The 26,580-nt window shown below is 44.1% G+C and overlaps 1 protein-coding gene across 2 annotated transcripts in view; it reads left to right on the top strand.

Annotated features, from left to right (window-relative positions):
* The window catches only part of LOC125004304 (protein sidekick-1-like), a 243,981-nt gene that overhangs the window by 118,408 nt on the left and 98,993 nt on the right, over positions 1 to 26,580 (top strand). For both annotated transcript variants that reach the window (XM_047578816.1, XM_047578817.1), the window contains exon 5: positions 7,381 to 7,514. In XM_047578816.1, coding sequence (XP_047434772.1) covers positions 7,381 to 7,514 — 134 coding nt within the window. The remainder of the gene's footprint in view (positions 1 to 7,380; positions 7,515 to 26,580) is intronic.

Here is a 26,580-nt window from a genome sequence, read left to right on the forward strand (position 1 = left end):
TGTGTGTGTGCACAAGGATACCCGGCTGTGCTCCTCCTGTGAGTGTGTGCGTATTTTATGAAGGACTTTACTGGCTTTGGCGACTGGCCAGGCTATTGAGTGACCACAGAAAGGTCTGCCTTTCTGTGTCCGTTTGACCGTCTGAAGAAACTGTAAAGGTGATTGAGGATGGGAGCCGGTGATTTAGGCACTGCCTTAATTAGAAGTCGTGGAACTGCAGAGTGTGTAACGCATCAAGGTAGGGAAATGTTTTGCCAGTCAGTGAATGGGCCGTTAAAATCTTAGAATCACATTCGTTTTCATCACTGTTGTACCTCCTCTCCCCCCAAAAGAAAAGAAAAATCAAACAAAAAAATGGTGAAAGGGTGAAACATACCTTGCTTTATATCCCTGCCCTCCCCCTTGGATATTTTCATCCTTAGCGGTAAATGAATCTGAGCTGATATACACTACGAGTGTTAAAATCACCCCGGGAGTGCGACAGCCTGATTCTGGACAGTGAAGCTGAGATCCCATTAGCGCCTGCTTCGCAGTGGAGCCATCAAAACATTGTGGTTCATCCAGAAACCAGTTCCGTGTGTAAGATTTCGCTCCGTTGTTTGAGAAACTGCTAGTTAAGACGTTCTGTGACGATTTGAATCGCATTTCATACGGTCAGTTCTTATCGTCCTGGCGCTGGTGATTTTCCTTTGGCTCTGGCTAAAACCTCTTTGGGGTAAGCCAAAACAAAAAAAAAATCAATGACAAAATAAAAAAAAAGAAAAGATTCCAGCTGTAGAGCCAAGTCCATAAATGCTCAGTTTTTCAGTTTGACCTGACCTCAACCCCGTCCAGCACATTTGGACTGACCTGCACCAACGAATGAGCCAGGCCTAACCAGCGTAATGCCACGGTCCATTTTCCGTTATTTAATCACATGGCTGCAACGTTTAAATGTCTGTTTGCTTAGTTTGGCTCTTCATATCATTCAGGCCACACGCGCTCCTCGGTCTGACTGCTCCGGCTGTCCACCGAGTGCCCTTAATAAACGTGAATGTTACTCTTTCATCGTTTTAATTTGGTCCAAAATATTTTGGCCGTAATTTAATTGAGCTAGGCTAAATCCAGGCCGTCTAAATTGTTGATGCACATTTGTAATGCACCAGCAGTCCCGCTCTATTATTTCCTCTCATTTGGTTCAGCTCCAACAAGCTCATTATGGAGATGTGAGGAGTTGTGTTGTAGATGTTGTGTTTCCTCCCTTTTGTTGATTGCGAGATGCCACACTAGCAGAGATTTCACGTTTTTAAGGGGTTTGAGGGATTCAGTTAGGATATGTTTTGGAACGACTGCCCAAGTGCTCTTCGGGTCTCTTACTCAGATTACTGCTGCTGGAGCAGCTGTGGCTCGGTAGGTGGAGCAGGGTGGGGATCAACCAGAGGGGAAGCAGGTTGTACGGCTCCAGAGTGTCCCTGAACAAGACACCAGACCACGAGGTGTTCTCAGTTTCCACGTTTGGACGACTGGGTAGACGTGTCACTGCGAGTGTAAAGTGATATAAGTACCAAAGGTAAAAGACCATTTACCACTAACGTGATCCTTATGATGTGTTAGAACGCTGCCCACATCCTTTGTGTTAGTGGGTGTTAATGTTTATCATCCAGTATTCTTATCCATTTAAGCATTGTATTAAATGTTATTTTTGGTCCAATACACATTTCATCTTTGAATACACCACTGTTTTTCATTAAGAAAAAAAAAAGAGTGTGAATTGTTCTTGTATCACGAAGCCTTGTCCCCTTAAAAATAAGGAAAATGCACTTTTTACACATTTTAACTTGCAAACAGGTCAAATTTGACCCTGACACAATATGAGGGTTAATTGCTGGAGGTTTGCCAGAGACAGTCCAATTGTGAGACACTGTGACAGAATAAAAACATACTGATGTTTTTTTAATATATATAAGATAATATTTTATTTGTCAAATACAGTTATACCTAGTGCAATGCAAAGTGAAATGTGTTCTTGTAGCTGCAGCCTGTTTTAAAAACGTACTACAATGGAAACAGTAATAATTCCGGACAGTCGTCTTTCTTGCAGAACAAACATCCCTTGTAAAGCAGCACAAATGATGCAATTATTTAACAAAACTTTTAAAACTTAATTTAGCCTGTAGGTTAAGCGTTTTAGCAATTGGAAACAAATGCATTTTTTTTATTTTTTTTATTTTTTAAAAGATACATTTGTTGAGCGTTTGCATTCGAGCGAAGGGATTAACGAATGTTCAGCAAATATACTGTAAAATAAATCTCCAACCCCAGGCTGCGTTAACAATAGGTTCATTTCAACTATGCATGGGAAATCACTGGAGCCGTCACTGTCAAGCCACTGGCAGCAGCATGTCAAGAGCCACTGGCAGTGGTCCAGTTCTCAGTCTTAACTCGGTTAAGCGTTTAATCCCATTATAAAAACACATCTATCATTTTTTTCCCAAAACTACATCCGACTCTTGTAGGAAACTTAAGTTCTGCTTGTTTTTCTCCTGTCGCTACCGCCGGTCCATCCTAATTCTCCCTTCACTCTCGCACTACAGTAGACTAGACCATACCTCATTTGAGACTTCCAGGCTTTGAGGCTTCTCTTTCTGCTCAATTTGCCCCAAAATACCACAACAGGAACCACTGGCAGGCATTCGTTCGCTAGCTGTGTGAGTCACGCAACAGTGTGTATCCAAGCCAACTAACATATCCGAGCTCACACACAGACCGATGAAGTTTGAAGAAAAAAGACGCAAACAAAGCCACACATGAATCTCCATCCGCACTGAGCGTCTATAAATACGGAAAGAACAAATCCCAGTCATAACACTAAAAGCATATGCGGTTATTAGCAGTTGCCGTGTGTGTTTTATGTCGGCCTTTGTTCGCGGTTGTGCAGATGAAGGAAAACACACGGCAAACATAAAAGCCATCGCGGCTTATTGATGAATAGGGCACGGGAGCCACCACCTCCCCTCTGCAGTCAAAACAGTGCACTCTCTGCGGCTGAGCTTTATAGTTACCAATTACTTTGGGACGGAGGACAGCGCGCCACAACTCAAGCTGACAGGCAATTTTGAGGGCAGGAATGCTTAAAAAGTTTGAATACCTCAGCTCAATGTAAAGTTTGTAATAACAAAATACCCCGGCTTGAGAAACACTTAAGCAGGATTTACACGGGTCCACAGACGGCGAGCACAGCGCGGCATTCAGCAGATAGGAAGCGCCGCGCGTTAACCATCAATCATCCCCACAGAGAAAGTATTCATGTGTCCGCCGACTTACACAACAGAGTAAACATCCGGCGAAAACGGCCGCCAGGCGCGGTGAATGGCTCCAACTGTGCTGCTGGTTGTGTGAGTAGGTGTGTGTGTGCGTGTGTGTGTGCAGTGTAACGTGTGGGTGGCTGGCTGGCTGGCTGGCGCTCGCTATGGTGGAGATGAAGCTGCCAAAACGCCGCCTGTCTGGACTGGGTTTACAGTGGAGTATCCCTCCTCCTCTTTGCCCCCCCCTCTACCGCCGCCGCCGCCGCCGCCACACTTCTCCACCCCGAGCCTCGGTGTGTGTCAGAGGCATTGTGGTTTAAGAAGGTGGCACGCTGCCTATCGGAGGCAGAGGAGGAGGGCAGACAGGGACGGGGTGGGCTCCGTTGGCAGGAGAGGCAGTCCCCCGCCGGCCTGACGCACACGCACACACACACACACACACACTCACACTTACAACTGTACATATTAAAGAGACACACATTTTCACAGCGACTTCCTCGCTCATCCTCTGGCCTGTGACATGTGTGTGCTAATTAGCTCTTGGCACACTTGGATGTGTGTGTGTGTGTGTTTGTGCACGTGTGTGTGTGTGTGTGTGTGCGCGTGTGTGTGTGTGTGTGTGTGTGTGTGTGTGTGTTGCACTGCGGACACTCGCAAGTGTTTATTAGGTCTCGGGGCCAGGCACTTAAATGAAAGACCGATCTGGCTTGGTGCTTTATTCAGTTAGAGAAGCGAGGGGTAAGAAGAAGAGAGGGGAGGGGAGGGGAGAGGCTGCTGTATGGAGGGAGGAGAGGGGAGGATAGTGTGAAAGACAGATAGATGCAAAGAAAATTGCAAGAGACCAAGACAGAAATGTGCAGATTGTAATCTGAGCGAGAGTGGAAAATGGGATTTGAGAGAATGAGTCAGAGAGGTTGTTTTTTATTATTTGATGGGGAGGACGGATACAGGGGAGGAAGGCAGGAGGAGAAGGGGGTAGGACGGAGCTGATTGCTGTATTTAATTTCTTCTGCCGTGGGAGACTGGGACTGTCTTCCACACACACGTTCAGAGATATGCACAGTTTTACAATTGAGTTTGTCTCTAATTAAAATTGAGAACAATTTTTGTCCCGTTTAATTAAATATAGAAGAAGATGTTGAATTCGCACGTTAGGTTACATTGAGTCTCAACAACCCTGTATAGTAAGTCAGCGCCTATTTGCGTGCCCGCGTGCGTGTGTGTGCGTCTGACTATATTGTAACTCTTAGGATGAGATTGTATAACCACCCTCCAGCTAGTCTCCACCGACTCAGGACATTTTATTATTTTTTTGAAGGGAATTCTAAATGGATTGCCGTCCTCTAATCTCTGTTGCCTGACTTCTTATTGGCATATTTCTTTTTTTTTTTCTTTTTTTTCCTCCTCTGTTGCTTTTTGATATGAAAGTTCTATGTGAAGATTTAATGGGAAATGAAGCCTGAGACCTCCCAATTTGGAACAAATGCAAAGCATGAAGCAAATCTCTGTCGCCATCAGCCTGTGTCATCACAAGTAATTTCACATGTAAATAGTACATATAAATGGGATATGTAAATGCGGGAAGGAGCCACGTGAGCGCTTCTTTTAACTCAACAAATGCTTAGATGTTAATATGCTATCTTAATTGGTCTTACTGCGTTCTTACACACCCGCCCACTGAGCTCCTTTGACTTTGAATGTTAACGTGGTGGATTTAGATTCCCTCAACCTCCCAGGCTCTCCGCTTCCTCAGACACTGTAGGCAGGCGCAGACAAGCCTTTGCCGCCTATTAATCAGCATGTGCTGGGTAACGCGAGCTGATAAAATGGGCGGGGCTTTATGGACCTCGTGGAGGAAGCGTAATCCATCTTTGCTGCAGAAGAAGTGAGAGGAACCAGGGGGAAAGGTTTGGTTATTTCAGGCAGTGAGATGTGGTTTAAAGCGCTAACACACACCAGAAGGAACGCAGGCGCACAGCCACGCTAACAGAGTGTCAGAGTCGGGCTTGATACTCGGGCTCTTGTGGATGTTCTCCTGGGAAATCACATGAATAAAATTAGACCTGAGGAATTCTGTCTGTGTGCGAGCGCGTTTTGTGGAAGAGTTGTCAAACACACCCCACAATACTTTGTCTCTTCTCTTCTCTTCTCTTCTCTTCTCTTCTCTTCTCTTCTCTTCTCTTCTCTTCTCTTCTCTTCTCTTCTCTTCTCTTCTCTTCTCTTCTCTTCTGTCTGAGATCAGGATCATATGGCAGACTTAAAGGTCAGATATTAAGTTGTTTTTAATATGTGTCCCCATAGCTGTGTATGAGGCCCCAGAATTGAAAAAAAAAAATCCATCGCTTCTCCGACTTGCTCGCTCCACTTTTTTTTAGCAAATGTGCTCAAACAGGCCTTTTACTTCTTGATGTCATGTGGGGAAATAACCCCCCCCCCCCAGAGATGAGCCCATCCCCGACACATGGTGCTCTGTGGTTGGCTGCATCAACGAACCGTAGCAATCACCGTTACAGTTGGCGGAAGCTAGCGTTAGCTACATCAGGGGTCTTCAACGTATTTCAGGCCAAGGTCCCCAAAACTGATGGAGAGATTAAGTAGGGACCCCCTACCTACTTCCCCTGCTTCCCCTACTTACTTCTATATTAAACTCGGCCTAGTGCTATTTATAAATCTACATCATTATTTTCCAAAAAAGCGTTGAATAAGGTCAGCTGGACTTGTAGGATTTCTTGAAGACGTTTCGCCACTCATCCGAGTAGCTTCTTCAGTTCTGATAAACTAGTGGGAAATTGAGGTTTAAATAGGAATAAACTCTGTGGGTAACACCCACCCGAAACTTGCTAGACTAGAAACTGGGGTCACTCACTTTCTCTAGTTTATCAGAACTGAAGAAGCTACTCGGATGAGTGGCGAAACATCTTCAAGAAATTCTACAAGTCCAGCTGACCTTATTCAACGCTTTTTTGGATTACCATGACCTGGATGACTGAGAACCTTCACAGATACATCATTATTTTGCATTTTGCAAACTAAAATATGTTGGATTCATGTTAATATGTATTACATTTGTAGGGGGAATTAAAAAAAATGGATATAAAATGTCTAATCAACCAAAGATTTTGTATGTAAACCTCCAGTATTCACAGTTGTAGTCTCTCCTTCTTCCATGACTGTTTTATTTATGTAAAGCGCTTTTTTTCTTTTCAATGAGAGCCCATCGTACGGTGTGTGTAGTAGAAGCCACAGAAACGGACTGAGTCTACTGGAATAAAAGACAGTCATCTCACTTTAACGTGATTTATTCTCACTTTGGTCATATTGATTTTGTTTCAGTGTCGGCTCACAGGTTGGAATATTGTGGGGGATTTTCGTCCTCTGACATGCTGAGAACACAAGTAGCATCACTAAAAACATCATCCTGCGCTTCCTCCCTTACAGCATCTGTTTCCAGACAGACAAGTTCAAACACGTGAAAGACTGAGCCGGGAATATTTATTTTTTTTTTTTTCTCCCACTCCTCGACTGCCTCGCGCTACCGCCTCCCCCTCCAAAGTCAACCCTTCCTATTATTCCCCACTGAAAAGCAACACAGAATCTGTTTGTAAGCGAGTGCTCCGTATCTGTGTGTGCTCAAGTGAGAACAATTTTTAGATTTCGTGTGTTTGGGATGGTGCGTGCTCGTGTGGCGGCGTGCTGCATGCCTCTGCCATATTGATTGCTCCTGGTACGAGTGGGGGAAAAAGTGAGGGTGGATCAGCGTTAAGGAGGGAGAACAGAAGACAATACACAAACAACAAGAACAGCCAGATACACAAAATGAGCCACATATCAATCTGAGACAGGAGGAGAGCTTTATTTAAGCTCTCTGAATCCTCTTTCCTTTCTGATGCTTGTATTCAGTGTTTCCTTCCCCCTTATGAATTCTAAATGATCCATGTACCAAATACTCTCCTCTTGACAGCGTCTTAGTTTGAGCAGTGTTCCTGTCTCAGACGGAGCGCCGCTAGAAGGAGGCATGTTTCACTTCGTGGATGCTGTTATTGTGCTGGGTGCTAAATCCTTGCTGTATGTGTGTGTTGTATTTCTGCCCCTACAGAGCAATCGCTTTGGACAATCAGTTGGTTGTCTTGGCAACAACTGCAACAGACGCAGGACGGTACTACGTGGAAGCGGTGAACGAGGTGACGGGAGAGAATGTGACGAGTCCCGCGGTCTACCTGAGCATCTCAGGTAAAGAACCATTTTCACGTTGGTTTAATCTGCAGGTAATCTATGTGACAAGGGCTTTACTATTCCCCAGTCACTTCTACTTGGTTATTTGATGTTTTTTTTAACCAGCTTTTGAAACAAAAACACGACGGGTCAGACATGGTAAGCTCCTGTAGCTGAAAACTGATCCTCCTCCTCGTCTTCAACAAAGCCCTTTATTCAGTCTTCTCAGGTGTGGCTGGTTAAGGTGATTAAGCACAAGCCAAACACACTTGCACAGCCGGTGGAAGTGCAGAGTGGCGCAACAGAGGCTTGGTGTCGTTTTAATAGTTCTCAATCCAGTGTTGTGCATGAACACGCTCAATGAACGACATTCGTATTTTTGTGAACTTTGAACTGAATGCATAATTTTTCCAAGTGTGAGCGTAGGCGTGAGTTTCGCTCAGTCTGGATCGAAATAACGACATTCACTCCTGTTTAGAAAAAAACAAAAGTTTGACACAGCAGTCATTTGACTTTTGCGATTTTACGGGCAAACGGCATCACTGGGCTGGTGCCACTGGAAGAGAAGCAGCCTCCCACACCTCAGGAGACATGTATTCGCGTGGTGCTACCGGTAGTTAGTTTTATCTCGGGACCTTCAGTAACTTGTAATAACGCTGGAGGTCGTCTGTGATCTTAATCACGTGTGAATCGTCTGGCCTGGTGTAATGCTACACCACTATGCACCTTTAAGGAGTAACACATTCGTTCAGTTTGGTTAGCTGTTTTTTTTTTTTTTTTTGTCCTCAGTTTGGAGGTTGGGTTGATCTCCTTGCCATTTCTGCCTTCTGCTATAAGTACTCTTGACGCCATCGCTTTCAGAATGAATCAGCGAGTCCTTGAACCTGCTTCCACTGACTCCAGTAAAGATCCTTAAGATCAAGGTCTCCTGATGGAGCAGTCTGTGTAACGAGTCAGAGTTCTGACAGATACTAGCGCACAAAGTCGGGATGTCGCTGAACTCTTCACAGATTAAACAGGTGAAATCATTAAACCAAGCACTGATGTGTTCATTTCCAAAGGTGGAGCTGATTTAAATACGGACAGGTCGACGGTAATTTCTTCTGCGGGACAAATAGTATCAAAAGTATATATTTTTTTATCATCTGTTGTAATTTGCAAAATAATTAAAGCCGTATCTGACATGCAGTGGAGTGAGGCGGAAAGTAGCAGAGCCATAACGATGTGTCGTAAATGAGGGGAGACAAAGTCAAAAGTCATTCTTTAGTTTTTCATTCTTGTGCAGTGCATAAGAAGGAAATGAGAGTAAGACTTTATCCCGTGTGAATGAACCACATGAAACACAGACGTAGGGGGTAAGATCAGACAGGATGTTCCAGGTAAAACTAATACTGTGTGAAGAGGGGTTATTCTACACAAACATCTAAGGAGTTATTTGTAAAGAGCAGTACAGACCCTGGTGGAATTTTATTTTTTTTCCCATAAAATGTTTATTCTGGGTCTGACAAAAGAAATCCAACTGAAAAACATGAACCAGTTCACTTCAATCTGTGCGAACCGAACTTTGAACTAGTTCGTGTTTACTGTGGACGTGCACAACACTGTGTGAATCCTGTTTACCAAAAAAAATAAATAAATAAAATAAAAAGAAGAGCCAAAGCTCGTGCGTTCAGATGAAATCAGCATTCATAGCTTGGCCCAGGAGGCACATCTGAGTGGCATCCTAATTACTGTTAACAACCCGTAATGTAGCCACAACCTGACAATGAGATGAGCAGCAGAAGATATGAACTGTTGATAAAAGACGTATCTGACAAATTAGAAAAACAACTTGCCGTGCACTACTTATTAGTTGCCAACTGAAATACTGGAGGTCCTGACTCCGAGAAGAAATGCTTGAATTATTAATATGATTGAAAAAAAAAGATTGAAATTTGTAGAATGAAACTATGTTGTTTTGTTAAAGAAGAATCTCTGACGGTGTTGTTAACAAATGAGCACCATCCATTTATAATCACCCTTTACCTGAACCCATCGTGCCTTGCGGAGAGCAACAGATTTTATTTTGTCCACTTAAGGGCCAGAAGCAACTCAAAATGCAATTATTAAGTAACTCTCTGGCGTAGCCCATATCCATGCTGACATGCCGCTCACTGTTCTGAATGACAAGCGTTTCCTTGTTCATTTCGGAGGCTTCGCTCAAAGGACTGCAAAATTTGATGAATTTTATCCCCTTTCTGTGTTCCCGCCTCTGTCACGGTCTTTATCTCCAAATCTCTTTACTGCTGCATGCTCCTCTCTATATCTGCTGTCCTCTGAGGCCCGAGGACCGACTCCACTGTCTAACAGTCCTTCAGCTGAAGTGCTCACTGTGGCTAAATGAGAGTCAGAGGCAAGGAGGGAGCGCTCTGTCCCTTGTGGCTGTATATAGTTTTAATTAGATTCGCTTTACGGGGTTGTATCCTTCGGCATCCTTTGTCACAAATGCAGACACACACACAATCACATAAATACAGGTGCAGTACCTTGTTACAGCTGTCAGCATGAAAAGCTCCCCTGGGCGTTTTTAGGAATGGTAAGGGTATAGTTAGGCTTCACTGATCAGTCTCGACCATAAACATTGTGCGTGCACTTGTGGGTGTGTTTGTTTCTGTTTATAGGTGTGTTTTTTCCTACAGTAAACATTTCCTGGGTAAATATCCTTGGCTATAGAAGGGCATATTCGATTCAGTTATTTGTTATTGACACCGGGGTGGAACAGGGAATTAAATAAAAATTGGAGGGAGAAGCCAAAGAGCAAAAAATACATTAAAAGGTGCAAGGTGTGAAAGGATGTTAGATTAGAAACAACGAAACGTGGAAACAACTCATTGATTTGTGTTTTATCCAATCCATTGGTTGGTTTTTGCAAGTAGGAAAGCGAGGGATGTTAGATGGTTCCACCACATATTAAACTACTCTTCAAGAAGTAGTTAGTGGCAGGTCTGTCTCAAGAAGAAACAAATAGTTGATTAGAGTCAGACTGGACCTTTCAATGCAACTCCTGTGTAAAAGTTTTAGGTAGGTGTTGGATAAAAATGCTGTGAACTAAGAATGCTTTCAAAAATAGTCACATTAATATTTTGGTGTTACTACCCTTTGCCTTCAAACCAGCATCAATCTTTATAGGTACAATTGCATCAAGCTTATTTCCCTTTGAAATCGGATGATGTTCAGCAGAGCTAACAGCTCAGAACTGGCAGAAACCAGTGGGACCCAGCTGCACCCATCTACTGTCTGGAGAAGTCTGGCTAGAAGTGGTCTTCATGGGAGAGCTGCAGTCAAAAATCCATGTTTCATTACATGTAAACGAGGCCAAGGGATTCAGCTATACACAAAAATGAATTCTGAAAGCACGGGTAAACTGGGGTGCAGAAGAAATGGCAGCAGATGCTCTGGACTGAAATTTGAAATATCTGGCTTCAGCAGAAGGAAGTTTGTTCACTGAAGGATTGGAGAGTGGCACGATAATGAGTGTCTGCAGACAACAGTGAAGCATGGTGGAGGCTCCTTTCAAGTTTAAAGCTGAATTTTTGCAAATGGAGTTGAGGATTTGGTCAGGATTAATGGTCCTCAATGCTGAGAAATACTGGCAGATACTTATCCATCATGCAATGGGGAGGAGTATGAAATTTATTCTGCAGCAAGACAAAGAGCCCAAACATACAGCCAAGGCTATTAAGAACTATCTTCAGAGTAAAGAAGAAGAAGAAGTCCTGGAAGTGATGGCGTGGCCCCCACAGAGCCCTGATCTCAACATCATGGAGTGTGTCTGGGATAACATGAAGAGACAGAAGGATCTGAGGACGTCTACATCCACAGAAGATCTGAGGTTACTTCTCCAAGATGTTTGGAACATCCTACCAGCCGAGTTCCTTCGAAAACTGTGTTCAAGTACCTAGAAGAACTGATGCTGTCATGAAGAAGAGTGGTCACACCAAATATTGATCTGATTCAGATTTCTCTTCTGTTCATTCACTGCATTTTTAATGTATTAAAATAAAACTATTGACTCTTCCATGTTTGAAAGCATTCTTAGTTTATGGCTTTTTTCTCACACCTGCCTAAAAGTTTTGCAGTAATGTATATCAGTAAAATTTAAGGGGAATTCAGGTCAAATGAAAGTAAACATCACAGGATCGACTGGCACAAGACCACACATGAATGAAATCGGGTAAATTGGACCTCTTATTTCTTTATACCAATTTCCTGTCCCATCTCCTTCCACCATTTCCCGTCTTCTCTATTTTCTCTTTCCCTGTCCATTAAACAGCCCGTACAGGATCAGAAAACACAAGTTCATAGCTGTCAGTCACATCTCACAAAACATTGTCTTTTCTTTTTCTTTTTCCTAAATCCGCCAGACTAAATGAGACACCTATTTTGTATTCTCCCCTTTCTAACTTTGATTCGAGCATTGTGCTCATCAGAGAGGAACCAAGATGGATGAGGATATATGACCAACAGCCTGTTAGTGACAGAACTGCTGTCAGTGAAAGCGCTTTGTGCGTTTCCTACGCCGAGAGTTAAGATGCTGTCACATTCGTACAACATGTGTGTCACGCTCGCGGCTGACCCTCAAAGCCTTCTTGGCTAATCCATAAAGCCTGTAAGAGCTGAGAAAAGTGGTAGAAAGGCAGCTGTATGACCTGCCTACTTGACAGATCCATTATCTGCATGTCCCTGACCGCTATTCTGTAAGTGTGGCCTGGACTGCTGAAAATAAAAAGCACTAACTGTCATCTGTGGTCGAGCTGGAACAGCCACAATTGATAGCGGCTCGGCAGCGTGGTGAGAGGTCACACTCTGTAATCACTGCAAGTACAGCCTGCCTTCCAAAATAAACAGCTCCCGGTGCTTTTTTATCACCACCCAGCTACATATGGCAGTGCAGACGACACCGTCAGCCGGTCATCACCGCCGACTAAGTGTGACAGATTGATGGAGGTGGAATTTCAAAGGGGAAGATGTCTGAATATACAGTCGACACAGCGAATCAGATCTCTGCAGCCGCTCCGGGCGGGGAGGGGTCACATTTAAGCGGCGCCTCTGGTTCATTAGTCACAGTATACACTCGTGTGATTGTCTTTACGCGTGTGTACGTTTGCATCGTGGAGGAAGAGGTGCTCTAATGGCCTCCTCTAATTAACTGAGCATACCTGCAATCATCTTTTCTCTGCCGCACACACGCTCAAACACACATGCACACACAGCTCGGCCTGTCAATCAGAACAGCAGCCGGTCTCCCTCTTGCCCAGAGAGGTGTGTGTGTGCGCGTCTGTGTGCTTCTGTTCATTTCACAGCAGTGGAGGTCTTTGTAGATTTGTACATCAGACCATTAGAGCAGCAGCACGTCCCCAAAGAGATCAGCACAGGGACTCGCAGACATGCAAATACACACACACACGCGCACAAAAGTACAAATCTATACAGCTCTCTGCAGGCCCCGGTCGTCGTCAAACACATGCCTTTCACAGAACGAAGGCACGAGGAACGGTCTCAGGCGCCACGCAATGCTGAGGTGGAGACATTTTGATCCCACATCCGTGGATTTTGTATCTATAACAACAGGAGAGGTGAGGAGAAGGCATGCAGGTTATCGAGGGGGATGAGAAAAAAGTGTGACAAAGAAGAGGAATGAGAGGGTAGGAGGCTGTGGCGGACGTGTACAGTACACACTGTTATAATTACTGAGGCACTTTAAATGATATCCCAGCCTCAGGCTCCGCAGTTGATCAGTTGCCTTTATCTGTTCTGGAGGGAAGACAGTAATGTCACACTTGTTAAAAAATGCTGAACCACAAAAATAGCTTAAACTATCACATGCGTACAGAGTGCCTCCTTTTAACCGGTCGTTCAGTGCTTCAGTACCTTAGGGACGGGAACCGATACTCGGTGCCATAACCAGACCGAAAAGCAAGCAACGCGGATTACGGTGCCACTGAATGTTTAATAATGCATGTGACATCACGTCAGTTTTTCGCCTGCATGGACGTGAACCTTCAAAAGGCCAAACGGTCAAAAGTTTGGGTGCACTTCACCTCAAAAGATGCAGACTCTGCAACCTGCAGCAAGTGCTCCAAGGAGATATTGTGCAAGGGAGGCGACACCTGATTAAATATGATTAAACATCTGATGATGTATATCATTTTTTGTTTAAAGCAGAGAAATGTGCCCTCTTTGATAGCCTCCTGTTGTTATTGTGATACTTATGACAGTTTGTCATAAAGTTTATATGTTTTCCATTCTTTAACCACCAGCTCCGTTTTAAAGGTATCAGAAGTTTCAACGATACCCGTCCCTGCTTTACTTCAGTAAGGTTAGGAGCACAGACATCAACAGCATCGTATATTCTCTCACTGCTTCTAAACCTCCACTCTCAAAGAAACACCCTTAGTCGTGTTACCTAGGTCAGTCTGGACCGAACTCCCTCCAAAGAACACAGAAGGCTTCTTCATACTTCTTGTCACGAGCCGACTAGTAAACTCTCCGTGTAAAATCTTTCATTTCAAGTGCTCTACATACTGTACTGTACCTCTGTAATTACTGCACTGGCAGGAGTTAATTCAAACTCCTGCCAACGAAAGTCTCCGGAAATAAGGTGTCTGGAAAGCAAGAAAGATGGAAGCAGCTGTTTGAAAATTTCCTTCATAGTTCTGCACGCAGAAGCGATGCAGACGAATAAAGAACAGTGGTGTTAGGCAATCATTCTCTCGAGCACTGTGTACTGCGATGTTGCTGAATAGAGTGCAAATATAGAGGAGCAATCACAAGACGAGACCGTGATGCAAAGCGGACGCTGGAGAGAGCCGAAGGGAGGGATTGGCTCCAAGTGCATCACTGCGGTGTGCATTAACCTTCCACCCTTTCATAACCTTAATCATTCATCGCATGTGTGCGTCGGGGAGGGTGTGGGAGTCTGAGTTTGATTACCTCGGCTTGGTGATTGGAAGAGAGCTGTGTCTGAGTTTGATTACGTCTCCTGTCGGACTCTCCCCTGGTATCGCTCCCATTTCTTCCGTTAAATCCTCTTTCCCCCCTTTCCTCCGTCGAGCGGGGGTTTGCAGCCCTGAGAGGTGACGGAGAGGTGTTGGTCCGGAGCTGAAGAAAAGACTGATCTGACCTGAGGATCATCTAAGAGAGCAAATGTAAAAGAAGACGTTTCACGCCGCACGTGAGAAAGTTTCACTTACAAACATCCAAAAGCTCAAAAAGAAATCAGCGTTTTATTAACGCTGTGTGATATGCGCGTGTCAGAGCGTGTTCACCGTGACAGCGTTTGTGTTGTTGTTTTGTGTACGGGGGCGTCTTTGTGTCATTTGTATCTTTCTCTAATTGTCTTCCCTCCCTTCCAGATGTTTCCTTTCCACATCGCTGACTCTTAAACGAGAACCTGCTGTGGATCTTTCTGTGCGTGTGCGTCGCTGTTTGTGTGTCTGAGCAACCGTGTGTGTGTGTGTGTGTGTGTGTGTGTGTGTGTGTGTTTATGTCTATGCTCCAGGTCCCATCCCAGTTGCTCTGTGGCGCATCTAATTGGAGGTATTTTAGTGTCCCTGGAGAGTGAGTGTGTGTGATTGTGTTTTTTTTTTTTGAGGGAACGTACACGGTTTGTGTGTATGGACTTTTCAGAGTGCGCGTTTGCGCGTGTTGCAGTGTGTCACGGTGTCACAGACCCCGACACCTGCCAGCCCTCATTTAAAAGCTTAAAACCAGAGTCGGAGAATCCCCTGTCTCCTCGTTTGCTGCCTGCTTGTTTCCAGTGTCGCAGCCCTCAAAGTGTTTTACATTCTGCTGCATCATGCCTTGGTGGACTTCAAGGAACGCCGCGGAAACCTTCCTAACCAACATGGCAACGTAATGATCCGTGCGAGCAGACAGTCTGCAGCCTCTAGTGTTGTTTAGGGATTACATCTCTGGAGATTCCAGTGGAGCCGGTGAGCGAGGGACACAGACAGAAGTGTGCAGCAGTGACTCTTCCTCCGACTTTTTGGCTGGCGACCCCTGAAAACAAAACAAGTGCCAAATTGGATGCGGCGTAGCCATCCACCACCTTCTGATCCGCGCGCAGGTGTAGGCACTGAACAGTGACACTAAATCTTCCTCCATCTCTCCCTCTCATATGGCTGCTTTTAATTAATTACCAGCAAGAAAATATGGCAATGTTTGGAAGCAGCTGCCAATATTCTTTATTTAACAGCGAGATGAAAATGGCTCAGAGATTTCACGGATACGCTCAGATTTTGTCTGTTGGTTTTTTCTCCTATTAGCTAATAGGGGCCTTTCGGTGTTGAGAATCTTTTTAGCGAGTGCTGCACTGTAATTGGCAACAGCGGCGGCTCTCGGATAAAAAAGGGCACGTTTTAATTTGATTTTGTGTAAGATGGTGTTAAAAGATAAGATATAGATGAAATAATTATAGTAATGAGATTTTCATTTTTTTTTATGTGCAGGGCTGAAGGTGATGGGTGGGGCGTGTCACCACGGTGACAGCCCGGAAAGTACCTCTCGGTAGTTTGTCAGATGTGGAGGAGTTGCTACTTTTCTCTTTGTTGCACAGTTGTTGAACGAGGAAACAAAGACACCTTGGATTTTGAGAAATTGAGGTGGACATTTTTCATTTTGGTGGGAGGAAATGTATGCGCTGAATGAATAAAAAGGAGCTGCAGCCCCACTCATCTTCTGATTCCAGCTGATGCAGATTCCTCGCTCTGATCGCGCCAGGCGCTATGTTCCCAGCCTCGCTGTGCAGAAGAGTATCAGTGAAAACAGCAAGCGGCTTTCAGCAGGGACAGAAACTTATTTTGGTCTTGTTATTTGTGCATGCTTTTGTTTTAAGGCAACCAGATACGGCACTTGGTGCAGAAAGCAGATTTAAATAGGTTCTTTTGAAACTGTAACACCAAAGGAAGCACCACATGGGCTTCATACACTTCAGTGTGTTCTGGCAACTCCGAATTCTTGCACAGCATCCACATATTCCATCTGAGATTGCTCTCAAATATAACATAGCTAGATGTACCGGAAAGCTTCCGTTTATGAAATTAGTTTCATTTGCAACTTGTAACTACAAGCTTACTATGAGTCAGTCTCCTCTATCATTCAAGAAAGTGTGTATGGTACTTTCTTGGACTCTTTTGCATATAAAACCAAGACTTGAGGTAGGATGGTATCACCAAAAAATGTATATCACAGTATTTTTCAAAATTCTGACGGTATCACAGTGTTTTCTACTAGTTCAGAGAGGAATTAATTACAGTAGATTAACTAAAGATGGACTATGTTACTGTGAGGATGACTAAATATTGTAGAATAATATCACGCTAGTAGTAAAACAGGTTTGCATGGCCCTGTGTTAGCACTGCCTGCCAATGTGGACTTTTACAGATAAAAAAAAAATTTATCGAGATGAAATGAAGAAACAGGGACAATCATGGTTTCATTTATTTTGACCTATTTAATCATAGCAGCACGGCTACCGTTATAACTGTATTCTGTGTCCAAGATTCTTTTTTCTCATTCACAAAAAGCTGAAATTGGGGACAGGTCATCCAAAGTAGGGACTGTACCCAGAAATCAGGGACATCACCCTAAAAAAAAACAACCTACATGGCATCTTTTTTGTGGCACAAATCCTCTCGTTCTGCTGCTTCAGTTTTTGGACCTTTCCGTCTTCACCACGCCTCGAAGTGACCGGGCTGCACCATTTGTGTTTAGAAGCGCTGCATTGAAAATGGTATAAATGTTCTTGAAAATATACTGGTATTCGGTATGAACCAGTGTACTGCCCAGCTCTAACTTGGGCCAATGGTTGTATTTTTTTCTGAGGTACTAGAGAGGTTTATTTTAGTCACAAGTGAAACGTTGGAACAAATCCTTTGCACTGATGGCCACAACATTACGAGCCAACACCTGGCTCAAATGTTAGTTAGCCCTTGAATGCCTCCGAAAAGCTTCGACTCTGGAAGGCCTTAAATTTCAAGGTATCTTGAGGTGTCTGGCAGCAAAGCGTTTGCAGTCGATCCCTTAAGGTCTGTGGGGTGTTAGTGGCAGCCCCCAGGATCAGATTTGTTCCAGGACACCTCGGATACTCTGTTTCCAGCTCATGTCTCGTCCCGGTAGGTGCTCACAAGTGCTGAATGGGAGCCCCCCCGACAAACCCCAACAAGCCTCGTCGTTTTCAGAGATGCCACAGCAGCTTAGCTCTCCTAACCTCTCCACAAGCTGGTTAAACAACCGGCGGATTATTTACCAACCCCGAAGGACGCAGCATTCCCTGTGGTGCGTTTATTAGCATGTAAACCTTGAAGTGTGGATGCCAATATCGCATGCACATTACTCATCTAACATGATATATGTGTCTGCTTAGTTAATTCGAAAGATCCAACCTTGTATGAGGATACATTAAGACCACGATGATCTCCTTTGTGTTGCAAGTGTGGTAATTTGAAGTCTGAAGATGTGGAGCACACACATGCATAATCATACAAATAGGCACTAATACTCACTGGTTTTGATAAAGAGGCTCGGCTAATGAATGTGTGCTTTGATTAATTCCTGCTACAACGGGCTGTGTCTGGAATTATTATACTCAATATTTCAGTTGCAAAGAGATCAGATTTCTCTCTCTTGATCCCATCTCCCTCTCTGCCTGTATCCTCCCGTCTCCCTCATTTCTGTCTCTCTCAGTCTCTCCTCTCTGAGCGTAATGAGGCTCCTCTGTGCTCCTATAATTAAAACCCCAGTGTACAGACAGAGAGATGGAGCGATGGAAGGATGGACAAGAAACTGAGCCATGGACTGTTGTCAGCATGACAAGCAACCGTGTGCCTCCGTGTGGATGCTCCACTTGTTCAACCTAGTTGCGGATTTAATTGCAAGTGTGCTTTACAGCGGATGGCACTGGGTGGAATTGATGCCCGTGCGCGCGCTGCTTTGACAGAGCACTTTGTGGATGCACACACCTACTCAAACTGTCCTTAAATGCTCATTCATTCACAAATAGAAAAGTCAATAGACCTTGACAAAAAGAGGGCAGCAAAAAGGAGAGCTGGTGAGAGAATAGTCCGACCCCGGGCGGATGAGGAAACGCACAAAAGACGCCGGATGGTTCTGAGGATCGATGAACGAGCGGGTGGTGTGGAGGTGGAGAGGCCAGCGAACAAGAGCGGGTAGGAAAGTTTTAGTCTGACACAGGTTCCTGCCAACGTTGTTTACTGCGCGGCACCAGTTATTGTCAGATCTGTAAATCTATAAGTGAGCAGTGTTTTAGCCGCGGTGGGCTGTGCGCGGTGGGAGCGAGGGTAAACAAACGGATAGCAATGTTTTTTAGGGAAGTATTTGAAGATGTCTTTCTTTGCCTTTTAATAATATTAAGTTGTTGGATTTTTGCCAACAAAAACTGTTTGCAATTTCATCTTTTTTTTAAAAAAAAAAAACATGGCATCTTTGCTAAATTTATGAAAGACCAGTTGTCTGGCTAGGCCAACAGTTAATACGGTAGCTTGACCGTCTTAGAAACAAATTACATATATTATACGATCTAAAATGAAGAAGTCTGATGAAAACATTGATTCAGCTCTTAATCATATTGAGGGTAAGTTAGCGAAGGTTGTCGTAATTAGATCATTTATGTTTTAAGAAGATTATTTTGACGGTAGCGCATTTTGGCCCAAACCCTGTGGGTGTGTATGTGTGTGTGTGTGTCGGCTTCTGAGTTTACATTAGTGTGAGGAACGAGGAGGAAGCAGATGGAACAGTTTCCCTTGGAGTTGAAGAGGGAAGGGCAGCAGCGTTTAATATAACAAGCAGAGCTGGGTCTGGGTGGAGGACGACGTTATTATTTTGGAGAAAGAAGGCGGAAACGGAGTTGAGGTTGACTAATGCGCATCTCCAGACAAATACCATCTCAACCCCCTAAGGAAATTAAATGCACAAGCACACACAAAACACACACTATATACTCAATGAGGTGTCAAGTGCACAGATAAGTAGCATTGTGCTAGTGGTTTTAATGATCCTGTCAGTCACAATTGTCGTTAACGCCGCCCCGCCGCCTGAGACTGTTTGTGTGTGTGTGTGTGTGTGTTGTGTCAGTCAGTGAATGAGCATTAACATTTATATTCTGAATAGAAGCTTTATTCCAGCTAAGGCCTCGCGTTGGACGCCATGCAGGCGAAGGCAGACGTTTTCCAGTTTCCCCCACAGCGTTCGGTAGCGGCGCTTCAATTTGGCCATTGTGTGAAAATGTGTGCAAATGTGTGAGGCTCCATGACTCCAAGCAGAGCTACCCAACGGAGTGCGCTATTCATATGCCTGCTTGTAACAGCATATACAGGCTATATTCAGGGTTTTCATAAACACTTTTCAGAGGCCCTGGAATATAAATGGCATATTATTGTGAATGCAAATACGCTGATCGTCTCTGTGTGTCAGAGCTTCCTGCTGGGTATAACAGGTTATTGGAGTAGCAGGCCAGTCAGCAGATGTTAATTTGAAGCAATGGAAGCAGAGGAGGAAAAAGTGAGATTGAGGGGAGTGAAACGGGGCTGGAGGCTGATGGAGGAGGGTGGCAAATGAGAGATTAAATTGAAGGAGAAGAAAGATAAAGTGTAGGTAAATAGGAGGGGAGATGATGAGGCGCTGAGGAAGGGAAATGCGTTCGGTGGTAGAGTGGATGGGACAAAGAGGCTGAGGTCAGAGTGTCATTGGTTGCTTTGTTTCTGTTTTGTGTGTGTGTGTGTGTGTGTGTGTTACGCAAAGTCAGGGATTTTGTAGCATCTTAGATGCAGTGGTCGGCCAAGGAAACTTGGTGCAGCAGATGAAAAACACATCAAGCTTATTTCCCTTTGAAATCGGAAGATGTCCAGCAGAGCCATCAGCTCAGAACCGGCAGAAACCAGTGGGACCCAGCTACACCCATCTACTGTCTGGAGAAGTCTGACTAGACGTGTTCTTCATGGAAGCATGCAGCTTCATGCAGCTAAAAATCCATCCCTCTGAAATGGAAACGAGGACAAGAGACACAACTATGTACAGAAACTGATTCTGAAAACACAGGTAAACTGGGGTGCAGAAGAAATGGCAGCAGGTGCTCTGGACTGATGAGTCAAAATTTGAAATATTTAGAAGTAAGGCTTCAGCAGAAGGAAGTTTGCTCACTGGGGGGCTGGAGAGTGGTACAATAATGAGTGTCTGCAGACAACAGTGAAGCCTGGTGGAGGGAAGTTTGGAGCGGAATTTTTGCAAATGGAGTTGGGGATTTGGTCAGAATTAATGGTCCTCAGTGCTCAGAAATACAGGCAGATACTTATCCATCATGCGATACCAACAGGGAGGTGTATGATTGAGGTGTATGAAACATACAACTAAAGCCATTAAAAACTATCTTCAGAGTAAAGAAGAACAAGAAGTCCTGGAAGTGATGGCGTGGCTCACACAGAGCCCTGATTTCAACATCATGGAGTGTGTCTGGGATAACATGAAGAGACAGAAGGATCTGAGGACGTCTACATCCACAGAAGATCTGAGGTTACTTCTCCAAGATGTTTGGAACAACCTACCAGCCGAGTTCCTTCGAAAACTTTGTTCTATTACCTAGAAGAGCTGATGCTGTCATGAAGGCAAAGCGTTGTTTCACCAAATATGGATCTGATTTAGATTTCTCTTCTGTCCACTGACTGCATTTCGTTAATCGATGAAAATAAACTATTAACACTTAAATTTTTGAAAGCACTCTTTGTTTACAGCATTTTTTCCCTCTCACACCTGCCTAAAACTTTTACACAGCACCGTGAATACATGGCCAGTAAAACAGATTGGATTGTCCTCGTGCAGCTGTCTTTATGAGGACCACTTTGACCATCAGAGTGCTTTTACATGAAACTTTCATCAGCCACTTGGAAATGAACTGTGAATAAATCAAACGCTTGCTCGTTAGTGTGAACCTGGTGTTTATTTTGAAAGTCTGTCCAAAGTGTTCTGAGAAACAAATGAATTTCATCCATTCGTTTTAAGATGGCGACCAATATCGTACACAAGATTGACTTTAATGTGTAAAATAAGCTTCGTATATTGTGTCTGTAAAGCCTCCTTTAATGTCCGGCGAGACGTTGTTCGTTCATATTGGTTTTGCATTCGCTCCATCCCAGGCTTTTGAGAAGTTGACTTTTGTGTTATGTTACAGAATATTGATTTATTACTTTGCTCTCAGCGAATATGCCAATGTTAAGTAAAGATAATGCTTCTTTCCAATATCCATTTCATCCTCCGAGTGACGGCACAAAGAAATAAGTGCACCGGATGACTTGTCAGCTCATTATTTACCTTGGAAGCAGCAGCTGACCAAACAGTTTCAGTTCAAAGAACTATTTCTCACTTCAACCGATAGAGTTTGCTTAGTCGTCAAGGAACTGTAGGTGCCTCGTCGAGCTAAACTTCAGGTATCAACCAGACGTCGGCGAGACATTCGCCAGATTTCTTTTACACACGAGTAAAGTCACAGACTCACAGACATTTAAATTCCCACTGATAAACTATTACATACACTATATATATATATTTCCCATATGTTCATTATCCACTTTGAGTTGGGAGCGACTGCGTGGGAGTTGCGTTTTCCAGGGCCGTCTTCATTTGTTAATTCCTCGTTTCAGCCGCGCGGACACGTTTCACATCCATGAATTTACACACGTCTAGCAGTGTGTGTGGGCTTGTGCGTTAGTCCACATGCCGCTGTGTTGTGTGTGGATGTAAAGCAGTGTTTTTTTAAAGAATTAGCGAAAGGAAGCACAAAGAAAGAAGGGAGATGAGGCCAAGCAGAGGAGACGTGGGGACGGAATAGGGATCGTGTACCGGAGAAAGTCAGGGAAAAAGAGGCGAGCGGAGAGATTGCAAACTGGGGAACCTTTGAGGACGATAGAGATGGATGGGAAGGAAGGAGAGGCAGAGTGTAAAAGTTGAAGATTGAGAGGGGATGCTGAAAACAGGAATAGATCAACAGGGCTTTTAATCCAAAAATAGTTTCCGCCTCTCTCCTCCTTCCTTCTCATCCCTACTTACTTCCCTGCCACTCCCTCCTCCCCTGCCTGGTAGCTCGGAGTGATTGAAGAAAAGAAGAGATGTGTGCCGCCGCCACCAGCACCACCACGTGTGCTACACACACTCCCTGGCAGCAGCCTGTGTATGAGGACATATTGCGGTCCACCGATAGACAGATGATGTCCATTAACGGGCCGTGCTGTCCGAAGCCAGGCGGAACAGCTGCAGTCAGATCGCACTGATCTATCACAGTTCTAATGAATCTGTTATAGCCAGGCCCAACTAATCAATCTCTGAGCCTCTTAATCAATTAAACCATTAATCAGACACAGACCATAACTGTTCTTGCCCTTCTGAGGAATCACTTTGTATATATACCGAGACGTAACGACGCGGGCACACGAGCTTGATCACACACAAGCGCGCACAGAGTCTGTCAGTATGTAGAAAAATAAGATCGGGACTTTCTTTGTTGCGCCAAGAGGCCGGCACACAGGACGGTTTAACACGCATTTGTTTGCATTTAATCAGAATACAGTACATTCAGGGGAACAAACTAGCACCGTCAGGTGAGACATTGAACAATAATTATCAAATCCCTTCTGTTTTCTCCACCGGAGCATTTAATTGTTGTGAGAAAATTAGTTTCTCAAATGCGAGTCTGTTTTCTACTTTTTATCACTTTAAAATGACTTTTCAAAAGTTGCGATTAAACGAATGCTTTTAGAGCCTCATTGAGGGGAGTCTGGAAAATACTGATGGGCATTTTCTAATATTTTCTGGTATTTCATACACTAATGGTCAGCACACACATCACGATGATTATGCCGTTTGTTTGTCACTTATTGCAGCCGATCCCTTCAGTTCCTTAATTTCTTCCATTTAGACTTCAGTGTAAATTTGCAAGGCGCACTCAATAATTTATGATCTCGTGGACTTAAGTCAGTGGCCTGATTATGCGAGTGTCGCTCAGTGTGTTGTCCTTTATGTTTCATCACTTGTCGTCTTCTTTTTGGCCGTGTGCGTGGTGTCTTAATAGTCTTTGCCGGTTTCACTATTAAATAAAATACAGTCAGTTAAATGGAGGTTCGTTCCATCGTCGTTCCAACAATTATTTAGAGTACTAATGCATATAGACAATAACAGTTAACCTGTGTGAGATGGGTTGACTCTCGTCTTGGCTGCAGCCTGCACAATGCTTTCTGATATCCACTCTGAGGCGCGTCAGGTCCGTGCAGGGAGCGCCTTGTAAACCTAACCCAGACGGAGACATGACAAGCTGCCAGTTCTTCTCTTGTTTTTAAATATTCCTCAAAACCGTGAATAAGGTTCGTCCTTTGCATTAGAAGGTCACGAAACCCAGGGGAGCTGCAGATTGCCTGCGATGCTCTCGGACACGCGTGCCGTCGGCGTCTCGCGGTACAAAGTGGGTTCATTGATTTTGACTAACTGCCAAAGCTTAGATCGTGACCTTTAGTCTGGGATCGTAGGAGGGAGCCTTAACTGGAAAACAGTGGTGATAAAAATAATTCCAACTCGTATCATGTGAGTTTTTAAGTGAACACCATTAACGTCTTGTTTGTGCATGCCATGGCAAGGTTTCTTCTTCAGGGGGGGTTTCCCAAAGAGGATCGATACCATCTTAAAACATTCATATTTTTTATTCTACTCCTGTGAGTGTTTGTGCATCTCAGTCTTCAAGGAGCTGCCCAAGGAAAGACATGGGACATGTGATCTGTTATATTCCCGTAGGCCGCTACGCTACCGTGCAGTAAATGGATGAACTGCACCAAAAGGCACGAGCTTCAGAAGGAGGAGTGACTGTTTTTACCTGGAATTTCCCTTGTTTTTACAGGAGGCACTTAAAATTCTGGATCTCTTTATACAGCACAGGAACCTCATTGAGTTACGACGGACGCTTCGTCCAATTCTTCAACAGAACCGATAACAGAGGAGCGGGAGGGGAGGGATAGGAGAATGCCCTACAGCGTTCTGGATGAGGAAAAGTAAAAAAAAAAGGGAGAAACATCCTGGTTTAGTAATGATGTATCTCCTGCTCTCGTCTCTTATGGCCCCTTCTCCATCTGGCATTTCACCCCGGGGCACCGAGGCACAGGACACAACCACAGAACTAGACCCAGCTGCATCACATTAACGCCTCTTTGAGTAACACCTTTTGACTTCACCCCCCCCGTAAGACTTGCCTTTCATCCCTCACTTGCCTTTTAATATCCTTATTTCTCCTGAAGGATCAGAGCCTTCCTCCTATTTTTTTTTTCTCTCTCCCTCCTATCTTTGGATTAGAAGCACTATTCTTATTTTGAATTGGAAATGATATCTCTTTCTTAAGCCGCCATTAAGCTCACAGTATGGGTTGAATTTCTGCATCAATCTCCCGTTTTTCATCACACGCTACTCTCGTGTTTTAGCTTTGTTTCATTGTTATTATTATTATTATTTTTAAATCCTTGCTCTTGTTTCATTGTGTAGATGGTGTCGTATATTCCAACATATCATCGCCTCATTTCCGCGCTCTTTGTTTTGCTTTCGAGTTGGTTAAAGGTAATGTTTAACAAGGAAATTGGTGGGTTTTTTTTTTTTATCTCAAGTGCACATTTGAGCGTTGGCATCTGTTTGGGTGCAAATAAACCTTAAGTCTTAAGAGATTTAAGAGAGAATTAATTCAACATTAAAAGGAAAGAAATACTCTGGAGAGAGGGAGAGAAAAGCTGTGGATAAAGTAACTCTTTTCAGACAGTCGACGAAGAGAATGTTAAGACCTGGTGACATTCGGGATTCCTGCAAGGATGATTGACACCGGCTCCTACCTGAGCGCGTATGAGGGAGTCCGGGCAGCGCGTACCTGAGCGCGTGCGGGCGCATGATTGACACGGTAAATTGGAAAGGTCAACTGGTGCTAGTGTTTTGCACAGACAGCAGAAGGTTTAACCTTCCAGAGTCCACATTCACGGAGGGAAGAAGAATCTGAGCCGGAGACCAGGTTTGGCTTTAACAGAGGCAGTCGAAGAATATAGGGGGTGCGCGAAAAACTAAATTTATTATGTAAAACCTGCTCACCACTGTTTATATGCCATGTATTAATGATTGCGCGCTTCAATTCTGGCCAGATTTACAAAGTGAGGCGCACGGCCGGGCGTAAGAAGGGGAAGGGTACGGAATAGAAAATTTGAGCGTCCAGGTCCGTCAGGAATTGCTCAGAGGTCTGAGGTCAATGCTTCAGCCGGCTTATTATTTTACGAGACGCAAGTGTATGTGTGTGTGTGTGTGTGTGTGTGTGTGTGTGTGTGTGTGTGTGTGTGTGTGTGTCTGTGCGAGTGTGTGAGAGAGAGCCTTGTGGTTCTCTCTATAAATATGTCAGCATTGGAAATGGGAGTGTTACATTTGTATGGCCAATGATATGAATTTCAAATAGAGGCGCGTGAGCGTGTGTGTGTGTGTGTGTTTTAGAGGAGCAGGAGAATGGGGCAGTGAGATTGACAAGGTAAATTGGGATGGGAAGGCTTTTTGAGGTTGAACTCTGGGTTTAAAACAGCCAAGCGAGACAAAGAAAAAGACCTAAACGTGTTGATAAAAAAGTATTCCTTTGCTTGAGGCATTGTGACAGTGGATGTCGATGTGGGCGGGCTGGGAGGAACGAAGCGAGGCTGAGTGGGAGACTTGATTCTCACCCAGGGGGGAGGCCTCTCTCGTTGTTTGTAGTAGTGACGTTCGATGCCACCGATTTCATTTCCGATCCGATACCGAGTAACATTCAGGCTGATATCGGCGATACCAATCCAATACCGACACTTTGTGTACATATACCCTAATGTGTCTGATCAACCCAAAAAAAGTAGTGTAATTCAAATCATAGCTTCATAAAGAATACAAGATATCAGAGTAATGTATTTATTTATTTTAAACTTTGAAGTATATTGACGTAGTGGCTCATTTACTATACAGTATCACAACAACGAAAAAACAAACAAACAGAGGTTGAAAATGGTGT

The sequence above is a fragment of the Mugil cephalus genome, chromosome 2 (assembly GCF_022458985.1).
Source record: "Mugil cephalus isolate CIBA_MC_2020 chromosome 2, CIBA_Mcephalus_1.1, whole genome shotgun sequence".
NCBI lineage: Eukaryota > Metazoa > Chordata > Actinopteri > Mugiliformes > Mugilidae > Mugil > Mugil cephalus.